This window comes from Montipora foliosa, chromosome 6 (genome assembly GCF_036669935.1).
Source record: "Montipora foliosa isolate CH-2021 chromosome 6, ASM3666993v2, whole genome shotgun sequence".
In the NCBI taxonomy this organism is placed as follows: Eukaryota; Metazoa; Cnidaria; class Anthozoa; order Scleractinia; family Acroporidae; genus Montipora; species Montipora foliosa.
This window is the reverse complement of record NC_090874.1, coordinates 6,161,160-6,186,159: the sequence shown is the minus strand read 5'-3', so window position 1 is coordinate 6,186,159 and position 25,000 is coordinate 6,161,160. Positions and strand designations below refer to the sequence as shown.

Sequence of the window (25,000 nt, the reverse complement as noted above, 5' to 3'; positions counted from 1 at the left end):
CACAAAGAATAATGAATAATCGAGGTCCAATTATTCAGCTTTCCCCCCCGAGAGAATGAATGATCCCGAGTGGAAATTTTAAAGTTTCTCCAAAGGAAATTGCGCAGTGCAGAGCATAATACTCTTTTTTTTGCCCCCCAACTTTTGCATAAACATATTGTTTTTGTTTTCTCTTGGGACCATTGTAAGTCTCAAGAGAAACTGGAAACTGGAAACAATGCTTATTGAAGTGGCCTATTGTAATTTACAAGGGAAATCTGAATGGATTTTTAAAAGAAAAAAACCACCTTGAATCTTAATCGCCATAATAACGTAACGGTTACCATAATCCCGATAAAAATATTTCAAACCTTTAATCTCCCCAAATGATCGCGACAAAGATCTATGGCCCCGTACCCTTCACCGAAAAATCCAAAAGTTATTTTTTGTTTCTCTTTAACACGAAACATTGCGTCGGGAATTTCAAAATACCAAACGAACTAAAGGGCCTCTGTTTTAAATTAACCAATCGGAGGATCTCATCAAAGGGAGTCTCTCTATCCTCTCATTCCTTGAGTCAACCTTTTTCCGAGTAAATTTATTTTTTGTAACAGGTTTTTCCCGCGAAAAGTATTATATTTGCCTCGACGCTGAGATAGCTTTGTTGTGATTGGCTTTTACAACAGTGGGCGTGCTGAATCTCCCAAGGGAGATGAGCTTTTACAACAGTGGGTGTGCTGAATCTCCCAAGGGCTTCTACAACAGTTGGTGTGCTGAATCTCCCAAGGGAGATGAGCTTTTACAACAGTGGGCGTGCTGAATCTTCCAAGGGAGAAATAAATCTACACGGGATAGGTTGACTCCTAGGCCAAGTATTTGAGAAAGAGGTTCCCATTGATAAACTCCTGCCGATTGAAATGTCTGTTCTCCAGCACACGAAAAAGAAGTGTACGTCGTCAAACGCGCCCTAGATACATGCCTCTTATAACTTGGTCATTGGTCGGTGAAGGACTTTGGTTTTCACCACTCAGTCATAAACTTGAGCGGAACAATGTAGTTTTCGAATACTTTGTCGCGAGCTTTCTATGATAAAAACTTGATTGCAAATCAAAAGTCTACGTTAATAGGACACACCACGGCTACTCCTTAGTATCTGGCTAGAAATCGTCTTCTCACTTTTTCCTCCGGCCGCGCTTCAGCCATTTGATGAGGGCCAGTCTCGAGCTTCTCAAGTTGCCTCGTCCATTCCCAAAAGGGATTTTGTGTAATTGTGTCATTTCACAAAAGGGAAAGTCCATCGATTCCCATTTCATAGATTTTTTTAAGTTTCGGGTTATCCGGCAGTCCCCACCAGCAAAATACCCCATCGATTGAAATTTTTAGCTTTCAAAACTTGCCCAAATTGTATCCGTAGGTCTTGGTATTCATCCACAGAAAGGCTAGAGAGACAACTTCACTCGTGAACTGTCATGCTAACAGCAAAGCATTTTAGGCGTCCAGTCTGCATGAAACCATCTCTCACCTCTCTTTCAAGCAGACCAGACACGGTTCTTACCTTACGTTTAAGCCTGTAGAATCAACTGAAATGTCAATTCCTTGTAAAAAAAAACAGCATTTTTTTTGGTATGATACGTATCCGAGAGGCAGAACATTTACGCATGCGCTAACGGAATGTTTGACCAAGAGAGAAAAACGCAGTACTTCTGGACATCGCGCCAAAGTGTTGTACTAGAGAAGTCAGCCCGGAAGTTCGTCCCGTGCATCGCTTTCGGACGGGGTTGGCCCTTCGCTATTTTCAGATACCGACCTTCCTCCCGGTACGGCAGTGAGGGAGAGAAATGTCGGCCCCAAGACCATATGAGGTAGATCCCTTACTTACTCACAGCGGAGTTCCTCCCTTGTCAATTTAACGTAAGATTTCGATCGCTTTAGTATTCTTCGAAAAAGTCATTGTATCTTCAATATGGCACGCACTGCAGGTGGAGTCGAGAATTACAAAGTGTACGCACGCGCCTTGCTAAAGGTAACATAAAAACATACATAAACTTTATTTCATCTCGAATTTTAGAGTAGCTGCAAGAGTTAATATGTTCGAGACATTACACTTCAAGCTAAAATACATCACATATACGGATATACAACTAAATACATAACATTTAAAGATATATCATTTCATTTGTTGCACGTCTGCTGATAGAGTGCTCAATAGTAGAACCAGAGCGTTAATATGATCCAGGTGATGTGATCAACAAAAGGGATGACTTGGCATTTTATTACTAACTAGTTTCGTACCGCACAACAAGTGCGGCACTTGTTGTTTTGTTGATCACATCACCTGGATCATAACATTTAAAGATAGATAGTTTTTTTAAAAAACGGGCAAAATGCGGCCCTGGATTCTCATGTCAAAACCTGTATACTTAGTGGTACGGATAAAATCAGGTAGAGCATTCCACAACTTAGCTGATAGGTAAAAAAAAAAGAATTGAGACCATAACTGGTTGTTCTAGGTTTTAATTACTGAGGGACAAATTTTGAAAAATTTCCGCGAAGATCATAAGAAGAAGACCGGAGCGAAAACTAATTTTACATATAAGCAGAAAAATTATTTAAAAAAAAAAGACCCTTAAACAGTAACAGGAGGAAATTTTGAATGCGCTTATTGCATAGAGATGAAGAGTTTGACTTTAGCGAGAAGACCATTGCAAGAGGACAGGTAATCGGCAATCATAAATCCAAGTATTCTCATAATTAGCGCTGCGCTCACCACAAAAAATTAATGCCAGACAGACGATCAATTATCAGTGCAGACATTCGGGACTAGTTTCAAAGTCTGAGTAAGACTTCAAATGCCAGGACCTACCAAGAAGCATCCGAGACAAGCAATTCAAATTGGTGCACTGGAGCCCAGCTAACAAGATCTCTGCTATACAGTTTTAATAAATTAGACATTTGCCGGTGTGAACGAGATCCGTAAATTTCTTGTCTACTTAGGCTGCGATTGTTGTTTCGGATAGCGGCTAGAATAACGACCTTTCACTGGTTTCAAACCACGAAATCCCCGACTCATTCCCCTCTGTGATGTCCTTAGCTGGCCAAGTATTTGAAACGACAGACGTTGAATAGTTCTTGTCAGCGGTAACAAAACTGGACCCCCTCTAAACATGCGCCTATTTCGGAACAGACTACGGGTCCTCTTTCTCGTTTCCGCTTAGCAGACAGCGGTCTCTTTTCTCTTAGATTTGCAGCGCTAGAAGAAAGAGACTTATGCTCTTGGTGCAAACTCTCTATGATTCAACCAGCGCGCGTCTATGACTATGGACGGCGCTGGTCAAAAAGAATGCTTCATGCATGTTATGCGTGACTTGAGTATGCTGTGTTCTGGCTGAGCGCATTCCTTTAAAATAATTCCGCTGGGTTTAAATGACACAACACAGTTTAGTCGCTAATTAACCGCTGCACATGCTCAATACAATCAATTTCTACCCAGGGAAGAAGTCTTGTTTGCTCCTCACCATCATTCCGGCAAGTGCAAGAGAGACGAGGCCTCTGCAACAAGGGAATCTTTCTTCGTATTAACTGCCAGAATCGTTGTAATTAAGGACAAGAAAATGATCCCAAAGTAACACGTTGTCCAGACAATTGCAGGAGTTTTCTTGCATGAAATCTGGTCTAAATTTCGTTTGAACAACTTTCGGGTTCTTGGTGGATTTTCATTGAATGTCACTTGAAAAGTAGTAAAATACGTTCGATAACGAAAGCAGACCCCAACTTAACTCAAACCAAACCACAATTTCTAATAAACACTATTTACAGAATTTCCAAAAAAAGGTTCGTAACAGTTACACCTAGTGTTTCTCAGTGTTGTTACTTAAGACTTGGTACATAGGAATAACAGAGTTTTTGCTTGGTATTTGGAAGCGCAGTTTGATGGTAATATTCAAGAGTTTCTGGAATACTGCCAAACCATGGTCCTTTCGTATCCAGGGCGTACCCGCGAGTCTGGAAATAGAAATAGAAATATATGTCAAAAACGTATTCAGTACTGAGGTGGTTTTCACGTTACGTCATCGTCGCCATGTTGGTGGACAAAAACAAAAGATCTTTCATTTGCTCCCTGTTCGTCCACCAGCAATTGTACATTGCAGAATTGTTATCTGTGTCTTTAGGGATTGGTTGCAAATCATCTATTCAGTACGCGTAGCTGACTGGTGGCCTGACACTTTGCCCAGGATTGCAGCATACTGGGATGCAAGCACTTTATGAAAGACGAAACAACCTTTCCCCTTCTAACCTGGAGGGGCTGTCACGTCAGTGAACTTCATTTTAACACGATCTCTTCCTCAAATGATGGATTAACTTTCATTTTCAGTTTGCTCCAAATGAAGCGTAATCCTCCATTTAGATTACTCTGTCCCAGGACTTGTGGTAGCAGATAAAAAGAAAAACGTAAAAGCAATCCCTGGAAAGGATTTGAACCCGGAGAACCCACTTTGAAGGAACAGTTTTTCTCCACCAAAGATCAACTAGCTGAAAATTGTAACAATTATTTACCAACTCTAATTAGTATATATGTAATCATTGCTGAATATATGGTGGTTAAGTCTAGTGCTTGATTTTAAAATGGTTAGGTTTCTCTTGAGGTTTGGTAACCGACATTTTCTCCTGTTTAAACTTGATTCTTATGGGGTCATAATACACGTGTACACCGTCATTCGGAAGGGGAAAAAAATACACATATTAAAAAAATTAATATTCTGGCAGTTAGCGATGTGGTCGTCTAGTGGTTAAGTGAAGAAGTTATTAATCTAACGTTCCCAGGTTCGAGTCCTGCGAGTCCAGACATTGGAGTTCGTCTTTTTCAAAGAAATATGTTCATTTCCCATGATCCCCATCAAGCTTTCAGTGTCCAAAATGAACGATAATACTTCATTTGGAGCAAATTGACAATTAAGAATAATCCTTCAATTGAGGGAGAGACTCAGTTGCTTCATTTTGCATTTTGTGGAGGTTTATAAACTACTCGCCCTTAGGCCCACTCGCCATGCAACTTAACGTAAACTAAGAGAGGCTCAGTTAAGAGAGCGGAAACCGCATATACGACCTCTATCAATGATAGTTTTTTTAAAATCTAATTTTAGCGCATGGTTCAGTTACGCAGCTATTCTTATAGAGGAACCTGATTGGCCAGTTGTAATGACGGCCCTGATCATCTAACCGCGCTACATGGAAAATGAGAACTTACAATAGCTTTGCGAAACTAAAAATAGATTTTAAAAAACTATGGTCTATCCTCTCTTGAGACTCACATTCGTCCAAAGTCATTGCGACCTAGACTGGATTTCGTGTAACACGAAACTACCCCAATAGCTGACATGTTGTTTCCCGCGTGATTCGCCTGAGTGCATTCAGCCAACCAGATCACGCATTTGGACAAGCCGTCATCATTCTCGTCACCAGAGCCTTGGATCGACCCAAGGCTCTGGGAAACTCTCTGTAGGAGAACATGCGCCGTAGGGTTCTCATTGCCAAAAATTGGCTATTTGAATCTTACTGCGGCTGCTCACTCCTCGTGCTAACATGAATGCACCAATTAGAGACGATTTTGATTGTTCTTCACGAAAACCAATGAGAAGACACCTTGCTTCAGGGTTCCCCAGAGCTCTTCTTTCCCTCAGTCAAAAGAAGAGCTCTGGGGTCGAGACTGAAGCTGTCATTTGAAAACAAAAACAAACGACTGCAATGACTTTTGGGCCAATGTGGGCCTTTAATTAAACAACACATATCAAGGCTTTGTAACAAAAAAATGTCTGTCGATCCCGCGAGCATACATAGTAAGTTGCAAACAATAGAGATCAACTATCAGAAACAATCAGGATAAACATAAACCGCAATTGCAACCAGTTTAATCTTATTTTGCTCATTCCTGCATCCTTATGTATTTGCTGCCGTATTCAAACCTTCCGTTGTTGTCACGGCCTTAAGTAGTTATTTTTACGTTTCGCTCGATTTGGTTGTCATTTCCCAATCACTGAATTTGGTTAAATTTTGCGACAGAGCCCTTTTAAATAAGAAATAAGTTATAATTATTCCACGGGCACGCGTAGGATATGAGATACGCGCCTCGTTGGCTATAATGATCTCATATTTGTCAAGCGTGAGTGGAATAATTATTTTATTAAAAACGCCAACAAATTATGGATGAATATTCCCAAAAAAGCTGATGCGAAAAGTTACTGATATTTGACGAGTATGGTATAATAATTAACAATTATTCACCGATATTCACAACACTTCAGGTAATTAATTGTTTAGTGTAACTACATTGGTGACTATTTGAAAAATATACATTTTCTTTAAAACAATTAATTTCTTCGTCTATCACTATGACAAAAGGGCTTGCCACCACTTTGAAAAAAAAAAAAAGTTTAGGTGTTATCGCATAAAAGCAACATAGGTGACAAATTACTCCTCAATTTTGGCGCGAAATTTCAGCGTTAATTTATAATTTCACACGTGAAATTGCAATGTTCCCATGGCAACTTTGGCTACGGTGCCAAAATGGCGTCCAGGTTTGAAAATAGCCCGCCTCTTACGACGCGACTTAATTTGTCACCCATGATATTTTAACAATTATTCTACGAGGGCGCGCTGGATATATAAAGTGATATATAACCAACGAGGAGCGTAGCACCGAGTTGGTTATAATCATTTTATATTCAGCCAGCCCAAGTAGAATAATTGTTTTATTAAAAACTCCAGGATAAATAAAAATCTTCCATGTATTGTCGACTAAAGCATGGATTTCTTTTGTCGGCCACTTTTTCTCAGAGCTGCAAAAATGTTTTCAGCTCGCTTTATTGATGACGCGTTCCTGGACCATATTAGGAACAGCAGGTATATGAACTGATAGTCTGTGTCCGGCGAGCCAATGAAAACGCTTGAAATCTGATATCCGTAGTTCAGTTTAAATGATAATAGCTATTCAAATGGTATACTCGTGAAATTAGGGAATAATTTCCCTTGCCTTTTGTCCAAAACCAAATAATTTCCTGAACCTTTTTTTACGCGCGTGAAATTATACCCTCATTTCACTCGTCACCATTTCATTATCCACACTAATCACCTCAAGTGTAACCAATCAGCGCAGAGAATTTTCAATAATCGCCTATGTAATTACATACTAATAGTTTACATACCATGATGGCTAAGCCAATCAAAACTGTAGAATTCATTGCATTATCCAATGATGTACTAGCTTTTAATGAAACACAAATAGCTGCGATAAACTTAGGCTCAGTCTCCAGCCGTGGGTGTCTTGGTGCGCCCGCGATCCTCCCACACCCACGGCTGGAGACTGAGCCTATGATAAACTTGGTTGAGCAACGTGTTTTTGTAAGCTTGCCATTCCGTATGCTACAACTTAACGTACAGTTCCGAAAGTAATCGTGACAGTATTCACGATTCCCTATTCACGATTTCCTTATGTTTTAAAAAAAACAGTGGGTGAGGTCTCGACAATTTCCAAGGTACAATTTTCATACATACCCATGAGTTGATACAGACCGATTTAGCGGCGGTTTCCTCATTTTTTCCATCAACTGAGTTCAAAAACTCGGGATAGGAATTAAACACCCACTAAAAGTTTGTTTTCACTTGTAATAGACCAATTCGGCTAAGTCAGTGTTGTACCCAATTCAAATCTCTCGGGGTTAGGATTCTTTGTGTAATGAATTTGCATGACAATGAAGCATTCACATTTAAATGATATGGAAATACTTGGAACAAAACATTTTATTCCCAAAAGATTTGAATTGGGTACAACACTGAGTTAGCAGAATTGGTCTATTATTCATATGAACATTCTCTGCATCTTTTTCATAAAAGACACAAGGCATCGCATTAACTATCTTTTCACATGAATCACTAAATGACAGCACAAACCTCTTTGTAGAATATCCTATAGTGCCTTACAAGGCACGCTGCATTCTGAGCAGTTTGGTCACGCACTGACAAAGACTAGAGAGAGTGAATAGGGAATAAAAACAATATTATCTGTTTGTTTGTTTGTTATTTGTTTGTTTGAGCAGGTTGAAGTTTTGGCAGCTATTCAGCTGATGTGAACCTGCTATACCCACACACCCATATACTCACAGAGGACAGCCACAACACCGGGAACTTCATGGTCTACTCTTCTCGAATAGTGTGTGGGTTTTTTAACGTCCCACAAGGAATTAATGGACAGGGAAGACATTTGTGAGACGGGCCCTACGGTTTGTAATCCTTATCCGAGACCCTGAGTGTTGGTCCGGCCGCAGTCGAACTCCCGACCTCCCGCATGGCAGCCCGATGCTCAACCAACTGAGCCACCGGTGCGTTCACTCACTCTAGCCATCTCTGCATCTATGACCCATCACTGCTTGCTGTCGTAGCGTTTTTGTAAGAGTTAGACTCGACGTTTAGATCTTGTTTTATGGCTGGGACTTGTGTTTACGAACCCTCCTTTAATTTTGCGCATGCGTTAAGGGGGTCTACGCCCTCCAACGGTCACCACTAAGGTTATCATCGAGTCTTCGATCTTATCATCAACCGGTAACGAATATTCTGTGCAGTATCATGTGAGCTTACCCTTCCAGATTCTGAGTTTGGGCTCGGGCGAGTCAAGTAAGTTCCCAATGGTTCTGCCTCCAAGGCTCTGCAAAGTGGACACGTAGAGTGAATTTTTTAGAACAATTTAAGACAGCAAGCAAGTTAAAGAAGATTTCTTTATTGATCGATGAAACTTGTTCCTGCGTTTCGTGGATTATGAGCGCGAGTGATATTTTGAAAGTTCTCAAAATTGCACGCAAGAGAGCACTTTCTAAACATTCAAACCATCAAGAGCAAGTTCATAAGATTTCTTTATTACTATACTCCATCGCCGTGTTGCCATAGCAACTGCCGTATTGCACTCTATAACCCCTGTTGCACTTTATGACCTAATTATCCATTTGTCATTGCCCAATCAGAAACGTGACATTCTGTTGAGTACATAACAAGCAGAAAATTCGCAAAATAGTTATGATCACACAAAAGTTCGTTTTCAAGTGATGTTTGCGTTAAAACACTTATGACCGAGCAAACCTTTATTTTTATACCAGACAAACTTTTACCTTGCAAACATCGCGCTTTGCCCCTATATTTGTTCTCAGGTTGAATCCGTTTTGACCAACCCTGCACAATTCTTTTAATTATTTCCTTATGTATATACAATGACTATAAGTCAATTGAAATGCATGTATAATAACCAAAACAAATCCTAACCTGACCCTAATTTCTCTCTATGCTTAATTTAGGCTCCAAAGAAAGTTTCTTCAATTCATGTAAAAGGTGCATATTCAACCTAGGTAAAATCAGGATCACCAATTTGACCTGGTTAGAGAACGGATTTTACCGGCAACATATTCACCTTGCTGCGTCTTCCTTCGTCATTTCTGTGCTATACGAATTTGGTATAAAAGGAGCACCTCTACCTCGAGAAACCTATAAATTAAAGGGAGTCGCACGTCAAATAAACCCATACGCATTTCGTAGATCTATTTTGATTTCAATAAGTCGACAAGTGGGAACTTAGATTTTGATATCTACAGTTTTTGAAAAGTCATAAAATATCTCCTTTAAAAAATACATCATTTCAGCTTTGTTACCTCTCTTTGTCTGCCTCTTTCATTCTCGCAACCGTCTGGAGGATCTCTGTACATAAAGAGGAAGTAAGTTTTTTTTTTTTTAAGTCGTGTTTTTCTCTTGTTTAGAAAAAAAACCACTTCAAAGACTAGCTGTTTATAAAACGTTTCACAAGTGGTTGTTAGAAATTTTGGGGTTTTTCCGCAAAACCTTTTCGGGTCTTTGAAGAAAAGCGCCTTTAATCTGTGCTTGTCAGCGGAGGTTACTATAGTGATGAAATCGCTTACCTTCCTCTACCTGGTCTAGAAGGGACCTTTGGCGGCTCGGTACCTGAAAAAAAATATGTAATTGAAGTTGACAATGAATGGCATGGGCTACCTATCGGTTTTAGCCTTAGTTGTTTCAGCGTGGCTTTGAGAAGGGTCTGTAAGCTGGTAGCTAAAAAAATTGGTTACTGAGCAAGAGAAAATTCTCTTGGCTACAGTTAGTTCTTTTTTTTTCAGCTTCATATAGATAAAATGTGGAGTTTTCTGGTGGTAATTACAGTGGTGGCCAAAAAGTCTTGGGAACTTTCAATAATGAGCGCAAAAATCGCTTCAGTAAAACGTGTACCTTGTAGAATATAATCCTTGTCATAACGGCATCTCAAGTGGCCCCCTATCCACCCCGGCCAAGCCATGTTCAAACCAACTGCAGCTTTTCTTAATATTTCCGGGACTCAAATCAACAACGTTTGGGAGAGGGGGAAAAGTTGTGCCCATGCATTGTCATTGAAACCGCTCGTGCTTATTGACCATATTGTCCCAACAATTTTGTCAAGGATTGTATACGTAGATGATCTACATTTCGCATTTAAGTACAACAATTTTCCGACTTTATCGTCGTCCTGAGACTCGCTTTGAAAACGACGTTTCAGTAAATTGGTAAATGCGTGATATTTACTAGTAAACTTACGGTAAAATTCTCGAGCTTCTATCGAGGAATTATTGGTGGTCTGCGACCAGTCACTTACGCTTGACAATATTAAAAAGTACAAATTCTGGTGGACGCACAAAAGAATCAGAGATATCGCACACCAGTATGCAATGCCGGTGACGCGGAAACTACGTATTTGGAGGGTTTAGAAATGACTGCTGAATGCTGTGAAAAAGGCATCTAAAAATGCAAATATCATTCCACTTCGTTGTACCGTAAAGTCCTTTGTCATTGTTGTTTTTGTTGTTGTTGTTGTTGTCGTTGTTTTGATGGGACACTGCAAAGCAAAGTACTATGATAAAAACGCACGTGCTAAACCAAAACGCTTGGCGGCCGCGTTCTCGATGCTGCAGAATCTTTATCACTGAAAAAGAGTGGGAGAGGCCGGATGACATAAACAACAACATTTTAAATTCAAATCTACTGCAAGAGAGACAACATAATGATTACCTCCTTCGTGAATAAGCGATAAAGTAGGGAGTTGCAACTGTTTAATCACGTTATCGAAATCGTTCCCTTGCGATTGCTTGCTCGTTATGCACGCTTCTGAAGAGCTTCTTGACATTTTTTTCCTGTCAGGTATCCGGCTTGGAGTCGGCAACTCTTGACTACTAGTGCGACGAGGCAAACTCGCCGCAGGCCTGTTCAGTATTTGACCTTTTTGTTTGGGAAAAACAGGCGACGAAGAATGTTCTTGATCTTTACCCAGGAATGGTTTAGGATCAGAAATAGGATGCGGTCTCAGTGGTGTTCGTGTCGTAGGACCAGTGGGAAGTGATGCAGGAGGGCGCTCTCTTTTGTCAACTTTCGGTGGAGGGGGGAGGGGTCTCTGCGTTACGTCATGATCATCCCCAATATATGTATAGTCATGCGATTGTCTGCGATTAAAAATAACCGAGAAACGTGTCAAACGTGGCCATTCAAAATCAAACAAACTATTCAAAAGGCTAGACTTCAAGATGGCTCTAAATCTTTTATTCAATTGCATGAAATATTCTCGATCCACATGACTCTCCATGCAGACATAAAACACCCACTTTATACACTAACTGCGTGCGGAGTCTGAGAACTTTGAAACAATGTACGTTGTGTTTGAAGTAAATGTATACATTTGAAGTGCGGGTTTATAGACGAAATAGAGAAGTGATATTCAGCTGGCTTCAGCGGGATTGGAAGCCATGCAATTGCCTCTTGTAGACAGCTGAAAATGTTAGGCGGCCGTTCGAACCCATGAACCTCTGCGATGCCGGTGCAATGCTCTACTGACTGAGCTATAGTAGATGAGCATTGCATCGGCATCGCAGAGGTCATCGGGTTTGAATCTCGTTTAAAGCCGCCTGAATTCAGTGTCTATAAGTGGCAATTGCTTAAATCGTCTAGATACAAGTACGAGGATCACTTCTATCATTTGTCTATATCCCGCACATCGAAGGTATACGTTTATATCATTTAATTAACAATTTCTTGTCTTTTTATGCAACCGTTTTTTTTTTTCTTAGGGGGGCATTTGCCTGAGACCGGGACGAACTCAGAGCGGCATGAGTTCGTATCGGCCTCCATACATTTCTTTGCTGCGTTTAAATGAAACCGGCCTGACAATGAATATACCTCTTTACAGTTGTGTGCTTAGTTACCTGGCCTTTAAATGAAAGTGAAGCTGGTGTTGACCCTGTTAGGATAAAGACCTCCCTCTTTTATGTTAATGATGTTGTTGTCATGCTAATTAGCTGTGTTATGAGCAATGGTTACGCGTCAGACTTTTTCCAGCTCTATAGAGGTGTTCGACAAGGTTGCCCCTTCTCAGGGCTTCTTTTTGTCTTGGCAATTGAGGTGCTTGCCCAAGCAATCAGACTAAATGAAAATGTCTGTGGTTTGAAATTCAATGAGACTGAATTAAAACTAAGTATGTATGCAGATGACCTTACAGCTTTTATAAAGAATGAGTGCTCTACCAACCACCGATTCAATATTAATCTCTTTAAATGATTTTGGAACCTGTTCTGCTCTGAAATTAAATTCCTTAAAAACGGAAGTGAAGTGGCTTGGACTTAGGTAAGCACGCTCCATTTCACATTGGGTAGCCATAAGAATATATATTTGCGCTTGATGTCGCCATCGCCTATGACACCACCAACAGTTACAGAATTAATTTCGAAGAAAAGCTTGTGACGCTAAAAAAAGTTTTAAATCAATGGACGACCAGGGATTTAACTCTTATAGGAAGGATTTGTATTGTTAAGACACTCGCCATATCTAAACTAGTTTACAACACGTCTGTTTTTACAGTTCCTCCGAAATTCGCTGAAAAAGTCAATAATAATTGTTTCAAATTCATTTGGAACTTTAAGCCAGATAAGGTAAAATGCCACACCCTCATAGGTCCTGTACATAAGGGTGGTCTTAATATGGTTGACTTCACCATGTTGGATAAATCGCTTAAAGCAGCATGGGTTAAACGCTTATGTGAGGCAGATGGCAGTGGATGGTGCTCTGTCTTCTCCTTAGTTACATCTCAATATGGGGGTCAATTTATCTTCGATTGTAATTTGACACACGAGATTTAAATTTGGACCTACATGTGCCAACATTTTACATCGATATATTGACTGTTTGGCAGGAGCTATACTCTAGAAACCCTTCCACGGTTAGGGACTACCACCATGAAACTATTTGGAATAACAGTTTTATAAGAATGGACGGGAAACCAGCGTTTTATTCGCTATGGTATAGAAAAGAGTTTATTAAAATCTACTACCTTTTAAACGAAAGCAGAAACTTATCAAGATCCGATTTTCAACAAAAATGCGGTTTGTCAGTGGACTTTCTAACGTATAATGGTCTCCTTTCGATAATTCTGCGATCCCTGATGCATGGAAAAGGTCAATTCTTAATTAAAAAGAAACTTTTAATAATAGTGACGAACACAACCTTACTTATGCGAATGTAACTGCCAAAACTGCTCGTAAAATGCTTGTGTTGGAAAAGTCAGACCCCCGAATGTAGAAATCAAACTAGTCAAACAAAATCTCCCGGTTAAAGCTATCTATGAATTACCCTTCAAGGTCACAATGGAAAACAAGCTACGGTCTTTTCAATATAAGGTGATACATAACATCCTACCTACGTATACTAACAACAATCTTTACAAAATGAATTTGAAAACATCTTCGAGATATGATCGTTGTAACCACTCCCACAAAAATTTACTCCATCTTCTATATGAATGTCCCAGAACTCAAACTTTTTGGCGAATGCTAATCAGCTGGTGGAACGAAAAGCGATCAAAACATGTCGCCTTAAATGCCCTGGACCATTTTGTTATCATTGCAAAATATCAGCTTTTTGAACTGATTTTCAGCTTGTTACTTAATGAAAAGATGCTTTGTGAACGTACAATTGCTTTTAAAAATAACACAAAGAATACGTGGAGTGATGATTTAAAAGCGTATGCTTTGGCATTTTCAAACAACAAGGATAATAAAGATATGTTCAATATAGAATTTTAGCAGGTGTTTGACAATTTTAATGTAAATCTCCGTAAAAACGAAGGATTTATGGTTCCTATTCCATGTATTCCTATTCCAAAATACGGTCAATCGAACTGAGTTTTGAGTTTGCTGAGTTTTTGAGCAAAATGGACAACACTCTGTGCATGAGCTGCCCCAAATACATTTGTTTGAGAGTATGTGCCACTTCTTCTACTTTTTCCTTTTCGTCTTTTATTTCTGTTTATGTCTTGCTAGTTTTAATTCCTTTCTCTCCTATATATACTTGTCCCTTTGAAATATCAACTAATGTACTGTAAGGTGAAATGCTCTGTATTTAGTATCGTATTAAATTTAAAGTTGCTGTAAAAATTAAAAAAGAGTTTAAATAAGAAAAGCAGTGAGGTTTCTATCAAAACAAGGTCAACTCCAGCCTCAATTTCATTCATAGGCCAGGAAACTAAGCACACAACTGTAAAATGGACTATTCAGACCGATCTGACCCAAGTTCGTCTCAGTTGCTAGACCGAGGGAAGAAACTCTAGTATAGGTCTGAGTTCGTACCGTTCTCATATAAAGCCTGTATGCTTTGGGTCAGCGTTATATTTACTGGACAAAAGATATAATTTCGTCCCGAGACCAGGCGCCAAGCATTTCGCCCCGGTTTCATGTAAACAGCTTCAAATTTCATACCGGTACAAGTTCATACCGGTCTGAGTTTGTCCCGGACTAATGTAAATATCCCCTAAGAATTACGTTGGTGTTCTACTTACTCGGAACCGCAGAATGTTTCCTTATCTTTTATGATTGCGTCTTTCCATTTCTGCAGAAGATGCGCAAAAACAAACGTCGTTAACTCATTGTTTTCTTTCAAATAAAAGTAAATTAACCATATTTAAGTAAAAGATGATGTTTCGAGAGCACAGGCCCAGTCTCTAATCTATCTTTCAGTACATGTTACTCTCCATTACGTAAATCTTGCCCTTATTAAACTTCCTGATATGGTCATAATTATTAAATACTTACCAATTATTTTATGATCACATATAAAAAACCATCCAACATCCTTTGTGTAAAAGCACCATAGTTATGTTAATGATAAAACGATATATGAAATGAACCATATATTTGAACTGCGGATATGAAATCAAGTGAAGCTATGATCCTCGCAGTTGTAAACGCAATTTTAGCAATTACGTAGAGAAGCCTGAAAGATTCAGGGTGGGTTTGAACCCGTGACCTCGCCATGCCGGTTCGACGCTCTAACCAACTGAGCTATGAAGCCACTGATGTTGAAAGTTGGTCATTTGTGGGTTCATATGTTCCCTTGATGAATGAATCAATGAATCAAATTAATCACATATAGAACTGCGGATATGAAATCAAGTGAAGCTATGATTCTCGCAGTTGTGAACGCAATTTAAGCAATTGCGTAGGGTAACCAGCGGAAGTAACTACGAGATGTTTCTTCCCGGGCCGACCCGCGAAAAGTATATAACAGGCATCCCTTGGGGTGACTGCTAGGCGTCTCTGAATCCGCCGCCAAAAACCGATCTTTTTTAGTGGAAAGTGGTTTTGTAGCCGGGTGCAGTTATTCTGCGATCCTCGCCTATGTGAACTTGGGGCCCTACCCACCACTGTTTGTGGAAAGCGAGAGTGAGCATGACTGCATTTACACAGCCGCGTAAACGAGCTTCTCGCAGCAACCGGCCCGCAAAATACCAGCGAAGAGCCACCCAGGTGCAGAGTCGCGGTCGGAATGGTTGAGCATTAGCCAAAATTAGTGCAAATCCCAAGCAGCCCTCATCGGTAAGCTCCTGTGGTAAGCTGTGCATCAACTGCAGCCATTTACCGATCTCTTCAGTTTAACTGCTATGGTTTGTGAGCCGGAAGTGTACTCCTCGGAGTAGCGGTACCGACGGTGAGTGGGTTGTGAAAGCGGGCAGCCGAGACCCACAGACAGGTCGCCGATTGAGGCGCTACCCCAATACATGCCTCACCATGTGTGGTCTGGCATGGATGAAATGGGTAGCCTGGACGCTCGGGAATCACTCGGGTGTGCGTGCAGTTGCGTTGCCAAATGTCTCGTCATCTAATTAGGGACGCGCATGAATGGATGAACGAGATTCCCACTGTCCCTATCTACTATCTAGCGAAACCGCAGCTAAGGGAATGAACTTGGCCGCATCAGCGGGGAAGGAAGACCCTGTTGAGATTGACTCTAGTCTGCCGTGGATTGAAAGCAGGAGACGGTGTAAATGATAGGTGGGAGATTTCCGACCCGAACGTGAAATACCAGTACTCTTTGTGTTTTTGAAATCGTCAGATGAGTATCGCTGATCCGCACGAAACAAGCGGATCTCTTTGATGAATTGATTGATTCATTCCATGAATTGATTCATTCATCACGGAAACATATGAACCCACAATGACCATCTCTATCTCAACATCAGTGGCTTCTTAGCTCAGTTGGTTAGAGCGCCGCGCCGGCATCGCGAGGTCACGGGTTCAAACCCCGATTACAGGTTTAACACTGCCCATTTTAACATATTTGGATATCTTTCTGTAATTAATTTTATAGAGTATGAATAAAATAAATAAAGAAATCATTTGAAGATTATTGTGATAGATTGTTGGCTCTAATGCTCTCAAAGACAATAATAATCATTTACTGCAACAATAATTTTTCGTGTTTACGGTTAACTGCGGAGGGAGGCGCAGTGGTAAGATCTCTGCCTTCCAACCCTAAGGTCCCGGGTTCCATTCCCGGTTCTGCCGAGAGTGGAATATTTGGCGACCTTCTTTCCCACTAAAGTTCACTCAGCTTTCCATCCTTCCGAGGTCGGTAAAATGAGTACCAGCATGCATGGACTGCTTAGAAGCGGCTGCCATTTGCGCCTGTATATGCTTCCAGTCCGCTGGGGGTAAATTGATCATTGTAAAGCGCCTTTGAGACGTTTGTGATAAAGGCGCTATATAAATGCACCACTTTACTTTTTTTTTCACATTACTGCTTAGCTTAGTGATTAGGTTTAAGCAACCATTTTAAAACAGTTAGCTTTTAGTGCGAGTTAAGGTTAGTCTGCGGTTTGCAAATGTGTCAGACACTGCATTCAATGCAGCTAAGGGATTGGCACGCATTGTAGTGATTGGAGTAATCATATTGCTTGGGTGGTCAGGTGTATTAAGGAGTAGGAAGCAGATCCAGAGCTTGGGAGTTCAGTATCAAGTTCTGTTGAGTATAAAGAAAGGTCTTAAGAAATATGAAACGTCTCTGAGTAGTGTTGTGTTGATGGGGGGGGAGGGGGGGGGTATAAGTGGTATTCAAGGGGAGGGGATAGATGTGTGAAGGAAGGGTGAGGTGGGATAGAAGTACTGGAGAAGATCAGGGAAGGTTAGGTGAGTAGAAGGGAGGAAAAGATGTTAGTTCTTTTTTAAGACCCCCTAAAAAACCAGGGTTGACTCAAGGAATTAGTGGGGTTAGAAGATCCCCTTGATGATGAGATGCTGACATTCGTAACATCACAACTACACAATTGTTTAAATAGAGAGAGTTTCAATCGAGTGTCGTAAACCCAAAACCAAAGTTTTTACTTTGGCCAATCAAAAAGGACGGAGACAATCCAGTAAATCAATCAAAACTCGAAGAAATTGCGCGTAGCCGATGCAAAGCGCGGGAAAATGTGCACGCGCAAGCCACGATTGGTTTTGGTTTTGTTTTCACTTCTGATTGGTTGAAAAGGTGGCACAAGAACTTTGAACCAATCACTGCGTGAAGTAATCATAAACCAAAACAATTCGCTAATTTCTTTCGACACTCAATTGAAAGCGCTTTATTTTATATAATGTATTAGCGTTCTCATTTTCCTTAAAACGTAGTTTAACTCATTGGGGATATCATTTTACTCTCCGTTATCTTAGTCTTATTGTTGTTGTAACTATTACTTACAGAAGCAAATAAATAAAATGATATGGAATCTCTACAAAATCATCAAATGCATTATAATATTCTCAAGTCCAAACGTTTCTAATAACTGTATCATGGAATTTACCTTCAGATCAAACTCTGTATCCACAGCAAAAAGGACCGTTTTGACTTCTTTCGTATGAATAAGTTTAAACACCCATTGATATTTGGTAACATCTGTGGCATCACATACTCTGTGGAGATAATGTTGAAAACGAGTAGGAATAAGACCGAGTGTCTCAGATCAGAAATCTGGAACATTCTCGAACATCGTTAAGTCGAATTAAGCTGGCCGCACACTAGGCGTAAATAACGTGGTGCTAATTCCGCCACGAAGAATTCAAGAGTATTCAGTGCCAGTGATTTCCCGACACACCTAGGGCTGTTATTGTGTGGCTTACACGAAGTGTGAAAGCCACACTATGCCATTGTCTAGGATATTTCTTGGTGACTATTTGTCACCGAGAATCTACTTTCTCCAGCTCATTGCTTTTGAATTTTAGGACAGTAGAGTCACTGATTGTAACCTGAAAAGAAAGTAATACATTTATTCAGTGAGAGTAAAGAAATTTTTCATGAAGTCAGAATCGAGAAGATGAAGTATTTTGCATGACTCCTGATCTGCCCACTTGAACTGGTTCATCATTACTAACTGGCCTTCAACCCTGAAGTGACATGCGTAATGACGACAACAGGTTATCGCCGCCAGAGCTAAGTTCGTTCAGTCCGTACACTAGGCAAAAATTTCGCCAGAAAAGTTCGCGGCGAAGAAAATATCACAGCATGTTTGACATTCAGCGCTATTTCTGCAGCGGAAAATGAGCATAAAAATTACAATATAGTATGGTCTTTCAGAATAAATAACACATTAAAAGAACTCACAAAACGTAGAAACGCAAATCTTCCCGTTAGGTATGAAAAATAGCAGAGTATTTAAAAACTCCAGCACTCCAGCACGTCACGGTCAGTGGCTTTCTCCTCAACCCCCACCCCCTCCCAAGTTATTAGCCACGACGGCTACAAGGACAAGTCCACAAAAGAAGAATATAATTGATTAAAAAAGGAAAAATAATCTTGGTTGAAATTTTAAAAACGATCTCTGGCTAAAATGATTGAAAACTACGAGCTTTCAACTGCCTGAAGTGCAGTCTTCGACGGCTAAAATGAATGATAAGAAAGCGATGAGAAAATTTAAATAAAAAGCGTGAATTGCAAAATAATCAAAATTAAAATGGTTATGAATGTTTGTTAAAAAGAATAATCTTGCTGAGCGTGCGACCGGCACGCATTTCAGTGCATTTCTTTGACAACGTAAAATAACCACATTTGACGTTTTAACGACATGGTGAACATGGAAGTGCGACACGTTTATTTTTTTACCTTTAATTTAAAACCGTTTTCAACAATCCGTTTACAGGATAGTTCGCCCGTATTGTACAACGTGAACCAGACGGAATGATCATTTGGCGAAGCAGGGGTGGGGCAGGGGGGAAAATCACCTCCCAGCAATGTGGCCTGGGTTCGATTTCCGGTCCCGGCGGCAGTATGTGGGTTGAGATTGTTGTTGGTTGTCACCTTGCTCCGAGACGTTTTTCTCCTGGTACTCCGGTTTTCCCCACCCCAGTAAAACCAACACTGCCAAATTCCAATTCGATCCGGAATGCACGGACGCATGTTGAACCACAGGAGTCCCACACAATCTGTTTGTGTAACTGTTTGTAATTTAATTGCCCCCGCAGGGTTTTGCCAAGGAGGCAACCTAGAAGTCCCCGCGTAAAAAGGGTTAAATTGGTAGATATTGAAGGAGGAATCAATCTCGATTTGCTCAATCGGGCGCAAGGTGGTATCGGTATTGCTTAAACGGGCGCGAAAGTGGTATTGGTATTGTTCTACACGACCAAGGTGTTCTAGGAGTCACGAAGTGGAAATTCGCACGGAAAGCCAAAGTGCTGTTCGGGTTAGCGATTGAAAATCAAACATTGAAGCAGATCTGATGCCTGGCTCAGAAATTGATTTTGTCCGGACACAAATCAGAAACAGGGGCGACGATCTGTCAGACGTTTATCGGAAACAGGGGCGACATGCTCAGTATATAATTGAAACCTGTTACTAGTAATAAAAGTATTGCATTCACCGTTTGCTTCTCCTGCAGCGATATATCGATAAATATGTGCATGGGCATGCTCAATAAACGTTGTATTACCTTACCTACCGTGCACTGTCGCACTTTTGCCTCAAAAAGGTATATATTTTGAGCGATTTTGAAGCTTTTGAGTTCGCTGTTTACTGTGCCTCTTAATCGAAAGACAAAGGTGGAAGGAAATTACAAAAAAAAATCAAAATCCTACACCCTCCTTCTGCTGATTGCTTCTTTTTGACTGGACGACGTTAAATCGGCGAACGGTGAATCCCATACAGTTACTATAAAATTACAAACAGGTACACAAACAGATTGTGTGGGCTCCCTGTGGTTAAACGAGCTCCTCAGCGCTATTAAGGTGTTCCGTGAAAAAACAATTTACAATTAATTAATCATAAATTGTTAACAATAGCACTACGTTATATTCTGAGGAGACGTTTTCAGATGTTGGCGTTGTTGTTGTCTTGCTTTATCTCCCTATTGTTAAGCAAACGCAACGTTTGTTTCGGTGGAAAACACTGATCACGCGAGCAATTCACTCATTTTTAGTTGTTTGATCGAATGTTTGATGGCCTTCAATTTTTATCAAACACGATCAAACAGCACCAAACGAGGTGGCCAAACGATAAAATGGTTGGTAACCAAACAATGTTTGATGTTGTTTAAACGCCAAACATTTCCCGTTTGGCCAGGCCCTAAGACTCTTCAACAATTACGTACAACCAGCGACAAAGGGAGCAGAGCTGGCGTAGTGGTCGTGGTTTCATTCCCGGACTTGATGTCATATGTGGGTTGAGTTTGTTGGTTCTCTACTCAGCACCGAGAGGTTTTTCTTCGTTTAATCCGCTTGTTCCCAGTCTCCTCAAAAACCATCCTCCTGTTTGATATTAGTTTAGTTTATTTTATTTTATTTCTGTGAAGTGTCCCCAATTAGTGCCCATGATTTAGTGTAACCTCCATTAAGCGGCCACCCACTATTAAGTGGCCAGTAATCAAAGGAAAACCCTTAAATAGCAATGACCACAACCAGGTTTTCTGAGCCCGCGAGACTAAGCACCCCCAGCAAACCAATGTTTTAACGAAAACCGCTGGTCAGCAACATTGCTATCTAAGGCCTTCCTAATCAAAGTCTCGAAATAATTGTAGAATAATATTGTAACTCAAACCTCTATTAATTAATAGAGTACGGTTCTCCTATTACTTCACCTCTATTAAGCGGCCACCAAGAGTGTAATACACTTAGTTTGGCTTTTCAGCGGCAGACGTCCTTGCAAAATGTTCTTAAATTAATTATGGACCCGTAATGCACCGTTTCAGTTACAGACATTGCCGCCTTTTCCGGTTACAAAATCAACTCAGTTTAAAAAGGCCATATAGTTTAGATTATTCAAGTTAAGTTGGGAGAATCTCTGTCATCTCAACATTTTGAGGAGAATTTGTTTTTTCTAACAGTACTGTATTTTTGTTCAGTGTTAGAGCTGTCTCTTGTGCGAAAGTTGTCACAAGCCTCTAAAGGTGTTTGTTTTAGAATAAACTGACGTTTCTACTAAAGATTATGCTAATTTCTGACGAACATCTATTAATTAAGCGGCCACAAGCCGTTACCCCTAAGATAGCCGCTTAACAGAGGTTTCGTTGTAATTCCAAAAGGGGTACTGAGTTTTGCGTGCGCTTTTTCTTCAGGATGAACTGTTTAGTACACGATTACTATTGAAGCAGCCTATTAGCCTACTCAGTTCTCCGGTTTCGGAATCACGTGTGCAGCTTCGTCGCTCGCAAGACTCACTTGGAACGCCTCATCGCTGGCTATTGTTGTATTTCTCTTCTAGGTTGATTTGCAATCACTTTACGCCGTATTTTAAGCCGGCCAAAACCAATCTTATAAACGTTCCGCGACATTAATTTAATTCAGTTGAGTTACTCTTTAGATCCCGTACAGCAATTGTGAACGACACTGACCTAAACATTTAATTGAATCATTACTGGCATGCTCACCTGTACAAAGTGAGTGGAATTGATTCACTAAAATTCGAGGAATCGGGTTTTTTGAAAAGGTAAAGGCATCCAGTTCTCAGAATCATGTAATACCAGGGCCCTGATGGAAAATAACAGCATGCATAACATCACTGATGCAGGCAAACGGGAAAATATATTTGAAGGGATGGGGGGGGGGGGGGGGCCGGGGAGACTGGATCGAGCAAGACGAAGGCGCCAGATCCTAGTGGACATTGGCAATAAACGCTATTATGACATATTCTTTTATGCGCAAAGTTATTCGTACTCCTGAGCTTTGAAGTTACATAACTCCTGGGCCGTACGACCAGCCTTGAATCATTCAACCGAAGAACATGTGTTTAGAGTTTCAATCAGATCAGTTTACCAATAAGCCTCATAAAATGTGCTGAATCAAAGCTGAAACGGGAAATCGAAAGAGCGGGCAACGGAAATCGGGGTTATTAATCCTTCACCTAGACAGGTAAAACTCTTAATATTTGATACTCCATCATGCATTCTAAAAACAAATCAAAATAGTCGAAAGGTCTGTTTCTTCACATCTTCTCAGACTAACCGAAAGAGCAGCCAGCCGGCATTTGAATGTTTGCCCGTTATTTCTTCGTCCCGTCTTAACTGATTCCCAATGGGTTTAACTAAGAGGACGCTTTCAACACTGTTTTACTAATCATTGCAATCAGCTTCCCGACAAGACGCATGCATCTTCATGGATTTCGAGGGACTTTTTCAACTGCTAAATTTAAGTTCGTGTAGGTAAACTAAAGTTTCTACTTACATCCGCCTATATCCACAAGTGATCTGATGCCTGTAGTTGAGTTATCGCCCTTCCTAACCCATGCGAAAAGCGCTGGACCAAGGTTTAGCAACTCAGAGGCTGAGATGTTGGCCAGTGGTTCAACAGCTCTTTCCATTTTTATATTCAGTTCATTGGATCAGTTACCTGTTTAAAAAAAACGCTAACTGAATGTTATTCATTCCGCCAACTATACTTAACAATAGCCCATGAGGCAAAGCCGAATGGGCTATTGACCCGTGGCCCTTAAGGGCGAAGGGTCTAATTGTTTTAGTATCACCCAACTAGTCGGACCGAAAAGGCAATAATAAAGTTTGGAAATGCATGCTAAAGAAATATTTATTTGGGAATAAAACGGCTATTGACCCGTGTCCCTTGAGGGCGAAGGGTCTAATTGTTTTAGTATCACCCAACTAGTCGGACCGAAAAGGCAATAATAAAGGTAGGAAATGCAAGCTAAAGAAATGTTTATTTGGGAATAAAACGAAAGAAAGCGTCACGCTTTTCGCAACTCGAGGACCATTAATAATAGTGCTCTAGTAGCGTAGCCAATCAAAATGCAGGATTTTGTATTAGTCCACTAGTTGGACTGGGGAGTTAAGGTGACTCATCATCTAGAACACCCAGGCAAGGTTATTGAAAATCAATTTTCACGTGCTTTTAGAAACTTGTACATTACTTTTTACTGGATTGGAAAAAAAAACAACAACAACAACCGCCGCTCAAAATAGGGTGTTCTCAACCAACCTCTAGAGACACCAATAACAATAGAAAAATGTACGACTTCTGGTAGAAAAACAAAAGAAGCTAATCAGAGATCTTTTGTTTTCGTCCACCAACGTGGCGGCAATGACGTCCCGTGAAAACCTCTTATACAATTAAAACTATATCTTCACTCTTTTTGTTTTATAAGAATGTATTTGATAACAAATTGCGAAATTTTAAGAATATTTTAAGAATAAAGCTGAGGCTGAGATTTTGAAAAGGATAGATATAATTTTGGGTGTTAAAACATCTGTAAATACAATACAATTTTATGCTTTTAACTTAACCGTATAAAATTATTCCTTTCTCTGAACGGCGGAACTACCCAACAAAACTAAAAAAACCAGCTCTAGCTATAGCGATGCGATGAAGCATGTGTAACGCGATACAGATCTAGATACCAAACACTTGTCATTGATACCCCAATAAATTGTGAAACGGAAATGTCAAGAATACAAGAATATTTTCAGCCTAAAAATGGCAGAAAAACAAGAATATTCAGCCTGGGCCGGAAAAGCAACATTCTTATTAATTTAAAAAAAAGAGTGTATGGCTCATACGGTAACGATGGCGTTACCGGTCACTCTTGAAAGTAGTCTGTCGTGCAACTACACTAGTATTGCAAGTTGGTATTAAGACACAGATTTACATAATTCATTTTTCTTTTTAGCTTGTTTGCTTATTTTATTTTTCTGGTTCTTCAGCTGCTTTTAATTCGAACTTAATTAGGTAATATGGAGGCCAACTAGCAAACTGGATGGATGACTTAATTAGTCTTCACCTACAACCGCTTGTACATCTATAATAAACCAGCTTAGCTTGAAAAGCTTTGCATCATGTGTATGTTAATTAGCTGTGAAAGTCACTTTGCGAATACTTTGGCTAGTTTAGAGAAAGTTGAACGAACGTAATTAAACAACGACGAAAAAGAAAAGTTTGTTAAACGACTTGAAACGAGTTTCGTTGAAGTCGCGTTGTAAAGTTAGAATCTGATCCGCACGAGTACTTTTGTGAATATCAAAATGGCGTCTTGTTATCCCTCCCGGAAGTCAACCCTTTACATTCTCCAAATGGGCAGCATGTACCGTTTGTGAACAATTTCTCAGCTTTTAAAAACAATATAACCTTCACCCTGTGCGAACTAAGACGTGTTGCTGCAGATACAAACCCATATCATTAGCCTAATTATAAATGAATATCGCACATCAGACAGCTTCATT

General features: G+C 40.2%; 1 protein-coding gene across 1 annotated transcript in view; it reads right to left on the bottom strand.

Annotated features, from left to right (window-relative positions):
* Nucleotides 1-2,519: 2,519 nt before the first annotated feature.
* Nucleotides 2,520-25,000, bottom strand: part of LOC138006491 (uncharacterized) — a 22,868-nt gene continuing 387 nt past the window's right edge. The window contains exons 2-12 of the mRNA XM_068852851.1: nt 22,998-23,162; nt 22,205-22,304; nt 18,155-18,263; nt 14,876-14,925; nt 11,068-11,495; nt 9,930-9,972; nt 9,666-9,711; nt 9,428-9,501; nt 8,608-8,674; nt 7,924-7,998; nt 2,520-3,981 (exon numbers count right to left, since the gene is read on the bottom strand). Coding sequence (XP_068708952.1) covers nt 3,847-3,981; nt 7,924-7,998; nt 8,608-8,674; nt 9,428-9,501; nt 9,666-9,711; nt 9,930-9,972; nt 11,068-11,495; nt 14,876-14,925; nt 18,155-18,263; nt 22,205-22,304; nt 22,998-23,133 — 1,263 coding nt within the window. The 5' untranslated portion in view covers nt 23,134-23,162 and the 3' untranslated portion in view covers nt 2,520-3,846. The remainder of the gene's footprint in view (nt 3,982-7,923; nt 7,999-8,607; nt 8,675-9,427; nt 9,502-9,665; nt 9,712-9,929; nt 9,973-11,067; nt 11,496-14,875; nt 14,926-18,154; nt 18,264-22,204; nt 22,305-22,997; nt 23,163-25,000) is intronic.